Source organism: Mirounga leonina, unplaced genomic scaffold (genome assembly GCF_011800145.1).
Source record: "Mirounga leonina isolate KUSES-001 unplaced genomic scaffold, KU_Mleo_1.0 Mir_357, whole genome shotgun sequence".
In the NCBI taxonomy this organism is placed as follows: Eukaryota; Metazoa; Chordata; class Mammalia; order Carnivora; family Phocidae; genus Mirounga; species Mirounga leonina.
The window spans coordinates 7,676,584-7,695,326 of record NW_023270702.1 but is presented as its reverse complement, the minus strand read 5'-3'; the positions used below and the strand labels follow the sequence as shown (position 1 = coordinate 7,695,326).

The following is an 18,743-nucleotide window of genomic DNA, read 5'->3' as shown; positions in this document are numbered from 1 at the left end:
ACAAATATAAAAGTTATTAATTAGAAAAATTATTTATTTCTGCTCCTTTCATACATCTTACTGTGCACGGAAACAGTCTTGCACACATACCTGAATAATGTCCTCTCACACACTCTGTTTAAAGGCAAAGCACCATAGGTAAAGCTGATCATCTGCCCAGAGTTCTCAGCTTTTGGGATCTTGCTACCTGATTTTACACTAATTTTTGAAAGCTGGAAATGTCATCTCCAAAAAATGTTAAGGGGGCTGTAAAAAATAATCACTTTATTCAACATTATAGTTGTAGAAATGGAGTATATTTTAAGAAATGAAAAACTAAGAAGAAAATGTCACTTAACATCGTTGGGACATCAGCACAGGCCAGCAGGAAAAAATACTGTGATCAGCTTGTCTCTTTGATACCAAGCAGACATTCTAGTTCAAGCAGTAATATGCTTCCGATTTTTCACTAGATGCTTCTTTTCTGCTGTTTCACTCTTTTTCCATATTTTACATCAGAGGATTGGTACAGCCTTTAAAAGTTCATTAACAGGAGCAAATCCAATATCCACTGATTTCTTCTCAAAAGGCATTTTTTAACCCATCAGATAGCCCCTGTAGGAATAAAATTTATAAACACAAAAAGTGAATACAAAGCAACATTTCGAAGCGCCCAAATTTTATGATGAATCAAATGACAATCTGAAAATGTAACTGTGTGATTCCTCCTTACGGTTTTTATTTCGCATCTTGCCTCACTACATTACTGGGCTTCATTTCCATTATCCTTTCCCCTCAAAGGATAAAGTTACAAACCAATATGCTCCAAACCTGCAAGCAAATGAAAAGACACTCACACACCTGCAGGGCATGAAGCTCTCCTTCAACCAGGACTGATTTAAAATGCAAACACACAGCTAGGTTATCTATTTCCTCAAATCACAGAATTAACAACAAAATGAAGAGGAAGGAAAGGAAAATGCCAATAGGTATACAATAATAATATGGAGAAATGGCGGGTTACACTAAGGAAATCAACTAAAAAACTGAAAAGTGCTGTTGTGTCTACTTAAGTCTAAATGTGAAAGGACCCTGAGTCAAGAAGGCAAAATTATGCTTCATGTTCAGTGTCCAGCAAGTAACAGTTATCAAATAATAAATATCTGCTAAATGCAAATGTGAATGTTACAGAGGCAATAAAACAAACACTTCATAAAGTGGCCTGTCAAAAAGGAGTAAAATAACGTTTTTTAGCACATGTAGAATTAAATTTCAATTACACAGAAAAATCATGTATATGCATTCTCCTAGTCCCTAAATGACATTAATTGAGTAAAGTACTATTATTTTCTTACTTTTATTTTTCATTCCCCCTTCCTTTAGAATTTTTTCTCCGAACTGATCCTATGATCTTAGGACTTAGGCAGGAGCTCCCTAGCTTTTCTCATCAGGTTTAATAAACACCAGCTCAAACTGCTAAAAAGGCAATTTTTGTCACTCTGACTAAAACAGGCCTTTTGGGGGCGGCTGGGTGGTTCAGTCGGTTAAGCATCTGGCTATTGGTTTCAGCTCGGGTCATGATCTCACGGTCTTGGAATTGTCAGCGCCGGGAGTAGGGCTCACGTTCAGCACGGAGTCCACTTGAGAATCTCTTTCCCTCTCCCTCTGTCCCTCCCCCCACTCTCTCTCAAACGAATAACTAAATCTTTAAAAATAAACAAACAGAAAATAAAACAAGCCTTTTGTCCTGAGTTGCATAATATCTATTCAATAGACTATTTTATACAGCTTCATAACAGACTCGCCTAAGAGTGGAAACCCATCTCTCCACTCCCACCAAACACTTTGCCTAATTTTAGGACATCAACACATGACACAGCACGCCATCTCTTATTTTTTTCACTTTTACGATTCTTTTAGGTCAAAACTACCCTAATAGTGAAGACTCTAGAGAATCTAATGACCATTATTTTTCAGAAGAACCAAGCACAAATTTATACCAAAGTTTCCCACCCAGTACCCAAACATCATTTCTTTAAACCTGTGCACATTTAAAAGGTACCCAAGGCACAGACACAATCCCACATACAGTATCTTATGAATTATATGAGAAGTATTTTATTTTCAAAATGAAAACTGGTTTTCTGTAACTTTGTACTAGTACTATAAAAATATTAGGCACTACAATTTGATTTTTCACTTTAAATGTACTGTCATATATGTAAATAGTCAAGAAATACTCATTTTTTTAGTGCCCCTGTTTCTACAAAAGATATGGCATCAAATAAAGCCATGTTTTGATTTGTAAAATTTTACCTGTAGGGAAGACATCAGGTCTCTAAAAGAGCATAAAAGAAAATATAAAACTAAAAGTACCAATTCATTGCTATTGTTTTTTCCTTTTTAAAGGTTCCTCTTACTAAAGATATCAAACTCTTTGTGAAAGACTTCAACCCTGGAGGTTATCATGATGAATCTTACACAGCATAGCCATCCTTTATCTCAGATGCTAGCAACTTATTTTATCTGAAAACACCCTTGGTTACCGGTGTTTTTTAATGTCCTTTTGTTGTTGCTGTTCCACTTACTATGCATCAAACTGTTTATATATGTTAGAACATCAAAGATCATTTGTGTGCAAAAATACAGACATATCCCCTCCTTGCTGGTGATACTAACCATGGCCCTATTGTGTGCAACATGTAGGCCCACAGACATGGCTCATCATCTTGTCTGGGGCCTACAAACATTCCAGAAAATGCAATACTGTTGCTTCCCTTTCTTTTCTAAAATGGTCCGTTTCTTCCCACTCTGCACCCAGGAACCAGGCTTTAGGAGGTGCAGATGAGGAATCATATCAAAAAAGGAATCATAAATTACTTCCTCTTAAAAATTTAAATCCTAGATTAGGCTGCATGACAATTTACAGGAAGAAGCAATTATCTGTTTAGACCATTGTTCTGCTTGGATTAAATCTAAATATAATTTACACCTGGGAGAGTATATATAAAGGGAGTATACCCTATTTCCTATTGTTCACTTAGTCAGCAATTTTGGATGCTGGCCTACAAATGGGGACAAGAAGACAAATATTTACATAAATAATTGAAACCGTAAGATGGAGGCAGTCCAGAGAATTAATTAAGCACTTTCTAAAGCTTTTTTTTAAAGCAGTAAATAGTTCTATTATCCTACATGTCAAATGCCCAAGCTAAAAAGAAAAGCACTCACATCCTAAGGAGAGGACCTAAAACCATAAGGAAGAATGAGCAGCTTAGGTAGAATAAAAATAAATCTCGTTCTATGGGCAAAACCAGCCCACTTCTGTTCTGCTATATGCCTACAAAAGTTCCATCTCTTTTGCTTAATTTGTAGTAGCCTCTTGATCTCTCTGGGAGCCTCCTCTTTTCTTGTTTGGCTATGGAAAAGTTCAGCCTCTTCCATACCAATATACCTTTACCAACAGGGCAGAAAAAAAAAAAAGAGGAACAAAAAGAGGATGCTGAAGTACGTAATTCTTCATACAATTTAGCCAATGGCCAAAACTATTTTTTTAAAGATTCTATTTATTAGAGAGAGAGAGAGAGAGAGCACAAGCAAGGGGGAGGGACAGAGGGAAAGGAAGAAGCAGAGCCTGATGCAGGGCTCAATCCCAGGACTCTGGGATCATGACCTGAGCCAAAGGCAGACACTTAAACAACTGAGCCACCCAGGTGCCCCAAAACTATTTTCCCCAAACAAAAATAAGAGCCACTGGCAGAGGAGTCTGAGGGAACTATATGGCTACACAGATATTCAGCTGACAAAGGACACTGCTCTCTTTTCCCACCCTGCTAAGATGTGAACATGACTGCAGGATTAAGTACTTCTGACTTCCCAGGGGAAGTCTGCCCATTCTACTTCAGATGTGTTAGAGACAATGGGCAGGTGAAGCCACAGAACAAGTGAACTTGTGAAGCTCACACACATTACTGTATTCCCTTTTAATGTCTCTTATAATAAAATAAGGGAGTATCAGTTCTAAGAAATCAGTATCATTGACACTTGATGTTTAACATATTCCCTAAAAAATGAATTTACTAAGAGCTAATCTTTGTATGGTATGTTTGCCCAAAGTTTCTGCAGTTCCTAATACATCCATAGGTGCAATCAGAATATAGGGAAATGTGATCAGACTTGTCCACATTTCAAATAACGATCTCAAATGGAATTATAAAAGTTGCCACAAAACCAGTTTGTTTTTGTTTTAAAGATATTGTATGTTTTCTGCAACAAAATTTTCTTATCAGGCCTGCAAACATAAATTCCTTCCTCGTAAGAATTTAAATCCTAGATTTAGCTGCATCACACACACACACACACACGAAATCCTTTTCCCAACTTTTTGGAGAGGCAATAATTTCCTGTCCAAGGCTTAATGGGTTTTCCTCATATCAGTACTCAAAGAGCAGCAATAATATTCCCTACTATCACTATTACTACTGGAATCCCATATTTTATAGATTAACCAAAAAGCAATTTAAAGAAACAGTATCACCAGTCAGTGACGTTACAGTAAAATAACAGTACGGAGATAACACTCAGAAAGACCTACGAATCTCAATTTGGCTACTAACCACAGCTATAACCTCCAGCAAGTCACAAATTTCTTTAGTTCTCAAAACTGTTATCTGTTTAAATGAAGGTTAAATTAAATCTCCCATGATTTTATGTGATCCAAGTAATTATTTTACCACCTTGCAACAGAAGTTAAATTGCTGATTATACAAAGTACTTAATAACTTACGGCAGTTTCATTCTCATGAATACTCTAGCCATGAAAAAACTCAATAGGACACAGACGAATCCAATGAATAGAAGAAGAAATCTATTGAGTTTTGGAATGTTTGGTGCATTCGATCGGTCCAGGATTATGAAACCTAAACCTCCCATTGTAAACAGAAAGCTGGATGCGAGTCCTTCCATAATATATTGTCCATTTACTCTGAAAAAGACCACAGCGAAACAGTAAGTGAAAATTCCCAGAAAAATAAAATACTTGTCTTTAGATTGAAATTCCTATTTCTGCTAAAATATTTTTGTGCTAATTTTTTATTCTTACCAGTAAAACTATTTTACCACATTTCTGTGTATTCTTGTCAACAAAATTTATTGAGAGCCTATTATGTATCAAGCACTATTCTAGGGTCTGGAGATACAACAACGAAAATCTGTGTCTTCATGGAGCTTTTATTCATAAAGTTTTAAAACCTCAACTAACACAACTGTCTATGTAAAATCAGTGCTGAGATTTTATTAGCTTAAAAAGCCAATTAGTGTATATATATGAACTCTTTACCCGTAACTTTTGTTTAGCTTTTAAAAATTATGGCATTTAAATTTCTATTATCAATTTCAAATTCTGACTTGGTTAGAAATGTTTCTACAAGTTTTATGAGAATTAATAAACCTCTCGGGGCACCTAGCTGGCTCAGATGGCTAAGCATCTGTTTGGTTAAGCATCTTGGTTTTGGCTCAGTGGGTCATGGACTCAAGCCCCGCATGGGGCTCCACACTCAGTGGGGCATCTACTTGAAGATTCTCTCCCCCTGCCCCTCCCCCCACTCACGTGTGTGTACGCTCTCCCTCTCTAATAAACAAATAAATCTTTTTTAATAATCAATCAATAAAAATAATGTTGTTTCAAAGGGAAAATTTTAAAAGTGTTTTTACCCAGGGCTCCATGAACCCCACAAGGATTTCCAGCAATCTATAAACCCTTAGAATTATATGCAAATTTTTATATATATGTATATCTGATTTTTCTGGGAATACAGAGCTTTCAAAACTCTGAGTTCATGGATCCCCAAAAAGCAAATTCCTCTGTTAAAGGGATAATTTATACATAGGTATATGTGACGGGAGGTATTTTTTGTTAGCTAACTGCTTTAACTGAAAACACAATACATGCACTAGGGTCAAAATTCAAACAGTGCCAATGACAACACTATGAAGGGTTCCCCTACCATCAAGATCGCCTTCCCTCACTCCCGAAGAATCACAATAATCTTTTCGGGAATATTCTATGCAGGAATACCATTAAAATAAGTGTAAATGCAAATATATAGCTATATTTGGTAGACAGTTATCAAGTGGAGGTTATTTTATTTTTTAAAGATTTTATTGATTTATTTGACAGAGAGAGAGGGGGAGAGAGCAAGCACAAGCAGGGGGAGCGGCAGGGAGAGGGAGAAGCAGGCTCCCCGCTGAGCAGAGAGCCCGATGCAGGGCTCGATCCCAGAATCCTGGGATCATGACCTGAGCCGAAGGCAGATGCTTAACCGACTGAGCCACCCAGGCGCCCCTCAAGTGGATTTTAGAAAGCAGTACTATAAGCACTGCTCAGATGAACCAAACCACACTGGAATGGTGTTTCATTACTGAAATGGAATGCCCAAATCTCCAAAATTATTTTTTTTTATTTGATAGTATAATCCAGGGGTCCACAGACTTTTTTCTTAAATGGTCAGACAGTACATGTCTTAGGCTTGCAGGCCACATGGTTTATGTCACACATACCACTGTAGCTTGAAAGCAGCCACAGATAGTATATAAACAAATGGGCATGCCTAGTTCCAATAAAACATGACGTACAAATAAATAGGTACCCGCGGTTTGCTGATCCCCAGAATAGCCAAAATGTATTTTAAATCAATACCTTCCTTTAAATAAGCAATCACGTCAATCACTGTGAAATATTTTATTTCCTATAAATAAGTAACATACTTCTATTCTTGCCCACTTCCTGCCATCTCTGAAGTTAGCATTTTAGGTATTACCTAAATGCAGATGGACCCACAGGTTTCACTACATTTTTAGAAAACATCCATATCCAAGCAACCTTCCTTCCCACCAAACCATTCAAAAAGGTAAGTGTTGGGGCGCCTGGGTGGCTCAGTTGGTTAAGCGACTGCCTTCGGCTCAGGTCATGATCCTGGAGTCCCGGGATCGAGTCCCGCATCAGGCTCCCTGCTCAGTGGGGAGTCTGCTTCTCCCTCTGACCCTCCTCCCTCTCGTGCTGTCTCTCATTCTCTCTCGCAAATAAATAAATAAAATCTTTAAAAAAAAAAAAAAAAAAGTAAGTGTTACCTGTAGGCCAAGAAAGCTACTGGTCTCTGATGTCCATGTTCATCGGTCATAGAACCAACACTTGGAGGCTCAACAATAACATCATAAATTATTCCTATATGAAAGACAATAGTATAGATTAGAATGGATTCCTAATTTTTATTTTTTTTAATTTTTTATTTTTTAAGATTTTATTTATTCATTTGAGACACAGAGATACAGAAAGAGAGAGAGAGAAAGCATGAGCAGGGAGAGAGGCAGAGGGAGAGGGAGAAGCAGGCTCCTCGCTGAGCCAGGAGCCCGATGTGGGGCCCGATCCCAGGACCCTGGGACCATGACCTGAGCCGAAGGCAGACGCTTAACCATCTGAGCCACCCAGGAGCCCCTGGATTCCTAATTTTTAAAAAGGGTTAGAGTTTTCATGTCTCTAAAGGTTCATTTATATTTCAATAGGACTGCTGTGATATATTATGATAATCAAGTGAAACCCAGCTAATCTCCTAAACTTTAGATAAACCATTCAAAACTTCAACTCAATATTTTTGAATATTATCTCTAAAACAGGTATTTGATAAAAGAAATTCATTCAGTAACTGCTTCTAATACTCAAGATACTCCAATTCTCCACAATAAAGGAGATTTAATATTAAGGCTATATTTTAGTTCAAGAAAATGTTCCACGTATGCTTGAATATGTTTCTATCAATTGAGAGGTAATTAGATAAATTTTCTTGCTTAAATATAAAATAAGGAGACATTTTTAAATCATACCAACAAGCAGACAAGCAATACTAGAGATTCGTGATCATTAACGTTAATGTCCATCACTTAGGTCACAATGTCACTGTGATCATTAATACTAATGTCCATCAACATTAATAGTTTCCCCAATCTCCCATTGCCAACATCTACTCTTTACCTTTTCTACTGTTCTCCAACATCCTCACTTCCAGCTTTTCTTAAGCATAATAAGACTGTGTCTCCCTCACCCTTGACTAACAAAGCAATCACACAGGAATTCCCTAATCTCTCCACCACCACCGAATCTATAAAGTAGCATCTGCATCCATCCTTACCTCCTTCCTTCCGGCTACAAGAGAAAAAGAGTCCCTCCTCTTATCAATGTGGGATTCCTTCTGCAATGATCAGGACTCCATCCCCTTCCACCTTCTCACAGATTTGGATCCTTTGGCTAGCTCTCCTCCTGTCTATATTTTCAACCTCTCCTTCCCTACATCAACTCTCCCTTGACTCCAAACCCTCCTAGTTAACATCCTATTTCTATACTTCCTTTTTGAAACAAAGTCAGACTTCCTACTGGAAAGAAAAAAAAAAAAAAAGGTAAACTTTTTTCCCCTTCCTCATTTACCCTTCATTCTTCAACTCACTCCAACCTGGCATCTGCCTCCACTGATCTTACTCTTGCTAAAGTTGCCAGTAATCTCCATGTTGCCAAATTCAAAGGACATTTTTCAGTTATCTTAGGAGGCTTCCCAGTGGCACTCAATCCAGTTTACTAAATCCATTTTATTTGGAGGAAAATTGGCTTTTGTGACACTCCTGTCCACGTTTTCTTGTTACACCTTTAGCAGGGCCTCCTCTTCTATAAAACCACTAAATGTTGGGAGTTCCTTAGGGCTTGATCCACTGTCCTCTTTTTCTACATTCTCTCCTGAACTGATCTCATCCCTTCCCAGGGTTTTAATTCCATGTGCTGATGATTAATGATGGTCAGTGTGCCAATACCTATCAAATGTTAGCATCAGTAGAATTAGATGTAAGCTCCCTAAGAACAGGGACTTTCTCTATGTTCTTCAATATCTGGCTTACGAGAGGATTTCAAAAAAAATCTGTTATTAACCAATTTCAATGGAGACCTCTTTTCTCAATTCTAGACTCACAGCAGCAAACTTGACATAGCCAGCTAATTGTACTTGGCTATGTCCAACTATTACATATCCTGAAGTGACCTCTGGTTCACCGTTCCCCACCAAAAAACCTTCATCTCTTCAATCTCAGAAAATGACCCTTCCATCTACTCAGATGCTCAAAGTTAAGATTCCTTCATACTTCATTCTCTCCAATCAATCCGTACATCCAATCAATCCATCAAGACCTACTGAATGTACTTCCAAACTATCTTTCATTATACTTTCCTCCATCTCTGCTGCCACCAACATAGTCTCAATCAACTACAAAACCCACCTAATTGGTCTCTTGATTCCATATTTATCCATTCTTTTCCTTCTGCCTAGTATTTCCTTTCCCCCAATTCTTCAGATTTTTGGCTAACATGTCATTTCCCTAAGAACCACACTCCAATATAAATGATGTTCCCAACTCCCATTATTTTCTCGTAACTTCTTGTTCTTTCCCTTCAATGAATCTCTGGTAATTTGTAATGAAAAAAATAATTCTGTGGAAAAAGATTTGTGATATTTAACCTGTCTCAACCATGACATTACAAGCTTCAGGAGGACAGCATCCTTATGTTTCACTGACTATTATTCCCAGTACCAAGTGCCTGGAATTTAATAGGGGCTCAATGCATTATTTGCTGAATAATTCTCAGCAATAAATATTATTTATTTATACAAGTACACTCACAGTTTTTAGAAGAGACTCCTTTCCAGTGGCAAAACCGATTCCTTGTATGAGATACCTCATGGCCTTGGCCACTAAAAGGTATCCTTTGCAATCTGCCCCTGGGGTTGGAGCGGAGAATCTCCCCATTACAACAATCAACAGGGAATCAGTGGACAGAAGGAAAACTGTGAGGCTTCTAACAAAGCCTTGGGCTCCAAGGGAGTAAGGGTTAGGAGAAAGAGGCTAGCAGATAAAAGCAGATGAAGACTCTATTTTTTTTTTTTTAATCACATGCATTTTAATTTTCATTTATTCAGTACAGTACCTATTAATGTGCTGAGTAAATGTTAATGCTAATGCAATGCTAGGACAGTATCTTACCAATATCAAAAATATTCAAAATGTGTTTTACTTAAATGAGTACAAGTTAACGATCATGATTCTGAATTGAGAGTGGGGAATAGATTCAAAATCACATTCTAGTACCAAGCCCTCATAGTTTCAGATTCTTCCCTCTTCAGTACCAATTCTTTTCACATCTATGAAAATAAGTATGTCTATGGCTAGTCCCTTAAAAACGGAGCCACTTTTGCTGTCCCTAATCTTTACACTTCGATTTTATAACTTCCAAATTAAGTGCTCCACATCCCCAAATCTGAAGTACAGAAGAACAGTCTTGAGTAAATCCTGAATCTGTGGCTTCAAAGGGTGGTGGCTGTCAGACTAGCTGGATCGCCAACTCATCACTATACAAAACAACGCCCCTTTTGCAACTTTGTATTTGAAAAAACAAAACAACAGCAGCAACCAAAAAACAGGATATGACATTCCGCAGAGAAGTGCTGCTATTTTCCTAATTCTTTAAATTCTCAACTTTTGCTCACCTTCTGAGAATCTAACTCCAAGCTCAAATATTTATCAAAACCGTGAATTCGGAAAATTCCATTGACATTTATTGTTGATCGGGGCAAAAAAGCAACACCAGACCCTTAGGTGTGAGCTAACAAACCTAAGGGCTGTCAAGTCTTTTCCAAGGTTCCAGGGACTATAGACAAAGGAAGTAAAAGTCCCAAACGCTCTTGACCAACCATGGAAGTACAATGGACAAGACTAGACTCCTCCAGGATCTCTGTCAAAAAACTTAACGGCAGGCAATAAAGAGAGCAACAATACGGGCTTGAAAGGTATATTGGATTCGGATCCCTAGGCTAAGATGCTAGAGGTGCGGAAAGGCAATGGGCGTGAGAACGGTGAGAACAATGAGTAGCCTCTCAGAGGCCAGAACAGGGCGTGAGGGCAAGTAAACCTTTGGGCCGTTAATACTTGAGACCCCAGAAATTCCCTCCACCCTCCGAAAAGATCGAGAGTACAGAGGCGCTTCCCCCGGGGGGCTGAGAGCGGACAGACGCGCCTCGGCGGCGGGCCGGCTCTCCGCGTCTCAGGGCCTCTCGGCCCCAGCCAGCCCGAGTTACCTCCGGTGATGAGGAAGTAAGACACCACCACCAGAGCGTACACCGTCATGGCCGACGGCATGTGCACCCAGGGCGGCTTCTTCAGCTTCAGATTGGGGCATTCGAGCACTAAGAACGGAACGCGGTACAAGGTCTCCATGCTGGTGGCGGCAGGGGCTTCTCTCGAGCGCAAGCCCCACGCGCCACCCGGAAACAGCCCCGCCCCTCCCGTTCGCCGGCGCGTGCGCCGGGAAGAGGATTACAGGTCCGCAACTCTAGAAGGCAGTTTGCCTACCTAGCGGCAAAAGAAAAAACTATGAAGAACGGATAAACAATATGATTTTAAGCTATGTGTGTTCAAGCTTTTTTAATCATAAATTTGAATGAGAAGCTCGATTATTGCCAACGAACAGGCAGGTGATTTATGTACCTTCAAGGACCTGCAGGGCGTCAGACGTGGCCAAGCCGGAGAAGCAGGGGCACCTAATCCATCGGAGCCCCTCCCACTCGCGGGCGCTGGGGATATGGAAGCTGATTGGATGCGGGCGCTCTGGGTTCCCAGAGCTGCGGGATGAATGGGAACGTTTGGAAAATTCTACCTTTTATATTAGCGGATTTTTCAAGAGACTCGGAAAGCCCCAGTTGCTGAACATTTACTTCCCGATATAGTTGCGGGGACAGTAATAACAATTGTTACTAATAATTGCTAAACTAATATATTACGAAAAATTTTAAAATATCCAGTCCAGATGTATCAAAAGTATCAAGAGGACATCTCCACAGGATGCCTAAAGCTGATACTTTGACGTGACCAAAATACTACTTTAAATAACGCGTGTCCTCTACTCCACTTTGCTTCTCCCACAGCCATCCCTATCTTCATAAATGCTAAAATCTTTCTGGCCGAAAATCTTGAAATCATCCTGGTTTCTCTCTTTATTAAAACTCCATCTCCAAAATATCAGCAATAATGAAGTGGGTTTACAGCAGAACCAGTATTTATACATAGGAAGTTTTTTTGGGTATTATAAAGCAGAATGTTTCTGAAGTTCCCATAGTTTTATAAATAAGCAAAACTTTGGAACAATTAAAATTATGTTGCCTTAAAAAAATAAGGAAAAACATAGAAATTGAAAGTTTTTTTAATTTGAGAGGCACTTTTTTATTAAATTCAATTAATTAACATATGATGTATTATTAGTTTCAGAGGTAGAGGTCAATGATTCATCAGTCCTATATAATACCCAGTGCCCAGTTATCCCATTCTCTCACCCCCCTCCCCTCCAGCAACCCTCAGTTTGTTTCCTATGATTAAGAGTCTCTTATGTTTGTCTCCCTCTCTGATTCGTCTTGTTTTATTTTTTTCCTCTCTTCCCCTATGATCCTCTGTTTTGTTTCTTAATTTCCATATATGAATGAGATCATATGATAATTGTCTTTCTCTGATTGACTTATTTTGCTTAGCATAATACCCTCTAGTTCCATCCATGTCGTTGCAAATGGCAAGATTTCATCTTTTTAATGGCTGAGTAGTATCCCATTGTATATATACATACCACATCTTTATCCATTCATCTGTCGATGGACACCTGGGCTCTTTCCATAGTTTGGCTATTGTGGATTTTGCTGTTATAAAGATTGGGATGCAGGTGCCCCTTCGGATCACTACATTTGTATCTTTGGGGTAAACACCCAGTAGTGCAATTGCTGAGTCGTAGGGTTGCTCTAATTTCAACTTTTTGAGGAAGCTCCATACTGTTTTCCAGAGTGGCTGCACCAGTTTGCATTCCCACCAACAGTGTAAGAAGGGTCCCCTTTCTCCACATCCTCACCAACATCTGTTGTTTCCTGTGTGGTTACTTTTAGCCATTCTGACAGGTCTGAGGTGGTATCTCATTGTGGTTTTGATTTGTAAGAAATTAAAAGTTTTTAAGCTCCCCTTAGAGCTTCAGGAGGACAACTAATATTAATTAACCACTGCTTGACAGCTACTATATTAAATGATTTACACTGGTTCTTATTTAATCTTCATGACGCCTCGATTAGGGAAATACTACTATCAGCACTTTACATATGACAAAACTGAAGCTTGAGAAGTGAAACTTAAGAAGTATAGTATAGTCTGTGATTGGATGAGACCTAAAGGCAATTGCTCTAAATGGAAATAAGATTTGAGATGTTTAATGTGGGTACTCTACACATTCAGAGAAACTTCTCTAGTAACGAACTGTAGAAATGATCCCTGAAAGTATAATCTTGAGATGTTTAAGATGGGACAAGTTTATCCTTCTTCCTTTATATTTTAGGACCAAATAATTCTATATGCATTGTGGAAAAAACCTAGACTCTTTAAATTAAAAATATACATTTTTTAGTAAAAAATAAAACCACCTAGTCAAAACTTCACATTCATCTATTTATTGACTTATTACTGTCACTTTTTTACTCTGTTCCAAAATGTAAGTTTGTTCCAGAAACCAATTCTTCATTATTTTTAACATCTTAAAATTTGAAATATTTTCCAATTTGACTTTGTAATATTCTATAAACCAAGTATTTAAAAAAAACCTTTTATGAATAAAAACGTACATCTGTTACCATCTGTGTCTTAACCAAAAATATTTCTGCAGAAAGTGTTTTGGTTAAACACAACATAAACTCTGTAACCAAAAACCAAGGAAATAATGAATATAACCATGGACATTAGAGCATACCCTTAAGTAAACATACCATTGAATCATTCAGTGGGTGGATATTTTATATAGATGAAGAAGGGCAAATGTTGGAAGAAACACAGATTTAAAGCACTGTATACAGTAGAGCCTATCATTTTAAGTTACTTATACATAAAAGCAAAAATGATTAATTCTTACTATGCACAAGCAAATATACACTCAAGGAAGAAACGAGCATAAAACTGAAGTCTGCAAAGATTTTCATGTTTAATGTAGGAAATATTAATTAAAAGCCTAGAAGTCAGGAACGGCCCTGCCAGTCAAAAGAAGGACAATCCCACAAATAAGTTTTTAAGTAAATTTTAAACAAACTAGAGCTATCAAGACTATGGATACTATTGACTTTAGTTCTTTTGCATATGTATTAGGGAGGAAATTATTAGCTTTGTTTTTTGGTTTTTTGTCAGATAATAATACACAATTTTAGCCCAGATTAATTTACAAAGACGTTTAGCAGCTGTGTTGACGGTCTCACGAACCTCTGGGTTCTGTCTAAGCATGAGTGTGTTTGTTTCCCCAGCTTAACTGGGCACTGGGTGAGGCACTATCATGTCTCACGTGTATCAAATTCTTCCTAATACAATATTAGATTGTGAATTTTGTTGTTATCATTGTTATTATTTAAAATTTTGAAAATGAAAATTCACAAGTAAAACATAGGTACATGCCCATTGTAACAACAGGGACACATGGAACGAGTTTCCTTCCATCACTACTTTCATTTTACTTCTCCTTCTAGAGATGGTGAGAATGTGGGGATTAATTCTAAGATGTACAGTTGGCATAAACATATTCAGATATGGAAGAATCCCCACATTGGTGTCCTGACCCATAGAGTGAGGGCTCTTATGGCAGGAAAGACTAAGTGGAACCAATAGAAAGGCCTTTATCTACCAAAGCCCAAAACCAGATGACTGCAGAGACTGACGCCACCATCAGACATCTGAAAGCTGCAGAGTGGCAATTCCTACCACATCCCATTGAGTTAGCCAATTCAACCCTTCTACAAAAAAAAAAAAAAAAAAAAAGGATCTTGGAGAACAACAGCGGATTAAAGTATATTTAATCATGTAGTGACTTCATCTGGTCATGCTATTCCATCTGTTTAATGAGTAATTCAATAAACTGCTAGTTTTGAGTGGGACCCAGAATAAGCAAAGCCTCTGCAATAGGTCCAGTGTGCTGAGCAAACTGCTCTGTCACTCAGGCCATATAACTCAGCAGATCCATTATCACTTGTAATGTCTGTGGCAGCCAGGGAGCCTCTATAGAGCTTTTGACAAGCCCCTTTAGGTGAATCATAGCACGAAGCCCTGGAGTTTTGCAGCAAACCTATGCCATCCCTCTGCAGATAAATATCTCTGCTGAGAAGTAGCTTCTGACCTGCCATTGGACCTTAGCAGAGTCTATGCCACTGACCATGAGCAACAAGTTACCATGAGACCTGAACACTCCATCACCAATTTGGCTTTGTCGAACCTATCAACCCATAAACATGGGTGTCCACAGCAGCATTGCATCATCAAATGAAAGAGTTATATGGGCGAGCAGGCTCATTGTAGATCTTAAAAATATATTTAAATTGCATGAGAAATAATCCAGATGCACATGACCCACATCCCTGCTACAGTGACTCTTCTCTCCCAACCTACACCTGTGGCATTATGGAAAATGCCTATGACCAGTTAACTGAAGGAGAGAAGGGGCGGCTGTTTTACAGGTAGTTCTGCACAATGTGCTTGCAGTACATGAAAGTAAATGACTTTGCACAACAGCCTCACTTAGAGGGAGCCTCCCTTGAAGGACATGATGAGGGAAAATCTTTCCAATGGGCAGAATGTCAGAGTCTACTGGTTGTTCATTTTGCCTGGAAGGAGCGATGGCCAGAGTTGCAGGTCTATAGTGATTCATGGGCAGTTACTAATTATTTGGCTGGCTGGATGGCCAGGGAATTAGAAGGAACACAATTGGAAATTTGTTGAGGAGGTCTGGAGATAGACCTATCTTTAAATTTCAAAGTATGAAGATATTTGTGCACCATGTGCATACTCACCAAAGAACAACATATGTAGAGAAGGATATTCATAATCAGGTGGATAAGATGATCCATCCTGTGAACATCAGTCATCCTCTTTCCCCAATCACTCCTGTCTTTGCTCAGTGAGCCCACAAACAAAGTGGCCATGACAGCAGGGATGGAGGTCATACGTGGACTTTCACTCACCAAGGCTGATCTGGCTAGATCTACTGTTGAGTACCCAAACTGCCAATAGTAGATATCAACAATGAGCCCACAAAATAGCACCATTGTCCAGGAAGATGAGCCGCCCACGTGGTGTAGGTTAATTACATAGGACCACTTCCAGTAGGCACTTGGTTCTTACTAAAATAGACACTACATGGATACGAATTTTTCTTCCTTGCCCACAATGCTGCTACAAAAATCACCATTGTGTGGACTTAAAGAATGCCTTACACATTATCACAGTATACCACATAGCATTGCTTTGGCCAAGAAACTTGTTTGACAACAAATGAATTGTGGCTCATGTTCATGGAATTCACTGGTTTTCACATGTGCCCCATCACCTTGAAGCAGCTGTGTGGAATGGTGGAATGGCCTTTTGAAAACTCAGTTATGATGCCAGCTGAATGTCAACACCTCTTGGAGCTCAAACAATGGTTGTCAAGATGCAGCATGTGCTGTAAATCAGTGATCAATATATGCGCCCGTTTCCTTAGAACCGGGATTCGCAAGTCCAGGAATCAAGTATAGAAAATGGGAGCAGCTCCTCTCATTGTTACTTCTAGTGATGCCCTAATGAGATTTTTGTTTCCCATTCCCTACAACTTTGGGTTCTGCTGGTCTAGAAGTTTTAGTTCCAGGAAATGAATCCTTCCACCAAGGGACACATCAATGGTTCCACTAAACAGAGATGAAACCATCACCTTACCACTTCTGTGCACTCATGCCAGTGAATCAAAAAGCAAGTAAGGGGTGCTATATTGACTAGGGGGTTTGAGCCTGACATTCACGGGAAAATTTGATTGCCACTACAAAATGTCAGTAAAGAGGAGTGTGTTTAGGATGCAGGAGATTCCCAGAGGTGCCTCTTAGTCCCCCCATATTCTATGATTAAAATCTATGGAAAATAACAACTAGGGCAGGACCAGTAATGGCCCAGACCTCTTAGGAATTAAGTTGTAGGTCACTCTGGCAGACAAAGAACTACAACCAGCTGTAAGTTTCTGCTGAGGGCAAAAGGACTATGGAATAGGTAGTGGAAAACTGTAAGTATAAATACCAGCTACAACCATGTGAGCGGCTGTAGAAATAAGCACTGTGATAGTTATGAGTATTTCTTCCTTGTTTCAATGTGAATATATTTGTATGTATGTTAATGAATATTTTTTCTTTCTGTTTCCTATTTTCCCACCACATATAGTATAATATTTGTTGATAATATTTGACCTCTCAGTATTTAAGTTACTGGATATCAAAAAAGGAATATGACTTATCTAGAAGAGGGATGATTCTCACCCAAAAATAAACAAAAGGACTTTGTTTTCTCTTGGGAGAGAGCAGGTTACAGTTGTATGAGGGATAGTTGTGTTACGTTAGGAGAAAGCATATTGTTGCTACTGCCCTTATTTGAAAATTAAGTTAAACACAGTTCAAAAAGGTATATGTGGACACCATACTGATAAGAGATAGACTGTGGTGGATTCCTATTGTGTCTATGTGGATTTCTAAGCTACAACCATATTACCCAGGATCCCTCATTGTGAAGTTCTGAATTAGTATGGGTCTCAAGAGATATTATTATTTTTAAGAGACATTATTTTTTAAGCTACTGAAATAAATTTCCACCTGATCATCAGTTACTTCTGAAGCATTGAAATTAGCAGATTAAGTGAACTATGAATAAGTGAATAGAATACTTATGCAACCATGAAAAATGATACTGTAGTCGTTTGTTTTCTGAAATGGAAGATGTTCACAATAGGTTTAAAGTAATGAAAATCAGTCCACAAAATTGTACATAGAAATTGGCCCATTTGTTATTGTATGCATTTTCTGGGCACTGTACATTGAAAAAGTCTGAGGGACATAAAGGTGATTAATATCCATGTGATGAGATTATAGATTGTTTTCCTTCTTTGAAATGGCATGTGTTTCCTAATTTTTCTACAATAAACATATATTACTTTTGTAATTAAAATAAAGTTTTAAAAATAATATTATGGGAGGGGCCTGGGTGGCTCAGTCGGTTGAGCATCAGACTCTTGATTTTGGCTCAGGTCATGATCTCAGGGTCATGAGATCCAGTTCCCTAGACTCTACTCAGCGGGGAGTCTGCTTCTCTCCTTCTCCTTCTCCCGCTACCCCTCCTCCCGTGCTCGCTCTCTCTCTTTCTAAAATGAATAAATCTTTTTTAAAAAAGGCTTTAAAATAAATAAATAAAAGTAGTATTATGTTGGAACATCGCAGACATCTTCTTTCTGATCTTTCATGAGCATGTCGGTCTCTCTACCCAAGTATTGTTCACTGCTCTATTCTGTAAGGGATGAATAATAATGGTTCCCAAATTTGTTTCCATTCTAAGTAAGAGTAGTTGGATGTTCATTACCATGCGCCAGCAGACAGCCATCTACAGTATCAGAAACTCAATGTCTTGAAGTCAGGGACAGTATTTTCACCACAGAATTCCCTGCATCTCTACATTGCTGGCACATGGTAGGACTCCTTGAATATTAGTTGAATGAATCAATGAATGAACCCCTGGCTCTTCCATCTCTTTTCATGCTTCAGTGCATCACCTTAACAATTGTACTTCCTTCACGTTTCTTTAGTCTGTTCCCTCTTTTCCATCTCCACCACCAC

At 38.6% G+C, this 18,743-nt stretch overlaps 1 protein-coding gene and 1 pseudogene across 1 annotated transcript; both read right to left on the bottom strand.

The window, feature by feature from the left end:
- Positions 1-16: 16 nt before the first annotated feature.
- OSTC (oligosaccharyltransferase complex non-catalytic subunit) lies at positions 17-11,336 on the bottom strand. The gene is made up of 4 exons (XM_035030257.1): positions 11,145-11,336; positions 7,108-7,201; positions 4,766-4,963; positions 17-594 (listed from the first exon to the last, which is right to left on the bottom strand). The coding sequence occupies exons 1-4, from the start codon at positions 11,281-11,283 to the stop codon at positions 576-578; spliced, it is 450 nt and encodes a 149-aa protein (XP_034886148.1). The 5' UTR covers positions 11,284-11,336; the 3' UTR covers positions 17-575.
- A 1,967-nt stretch (positions 11,337-13,303) lies between these two features.
- Positions 13,304-13,381, bottom strand: LOC118027155 (annotated as a pseudogene).
- Positions 13,382-18,743: the final 5,362 nt, after the last annotated feature.

What these genes read in the sequence shown, in the direction of transcription:
- OSTC (XM_035030257.1), bottom strand. Translation starts at nt 11,283, where the DNA reads ATGGAGACCTTGTACCGCGTTCCGTTCTTAGTGCTCGAATGCCCCAAT. An exon ending in TTACTTCCTCATCACCGGAG is followed by an intron (nt 7,202 to 11,144) that starts GTAACTCGGGCT and finishes TCTTTCATATAG; the next exon opens with GAATAATTTATGATGTTATT. An exon ending in GTAGCTTTCTTGGCCTACAG is followed by an intron (nt 4,964 to 7,107) that starts GTAACACTTACT and finishes GGTCTTTTTCAG; the next exon opens with AGTAAATGGACAATATATTA.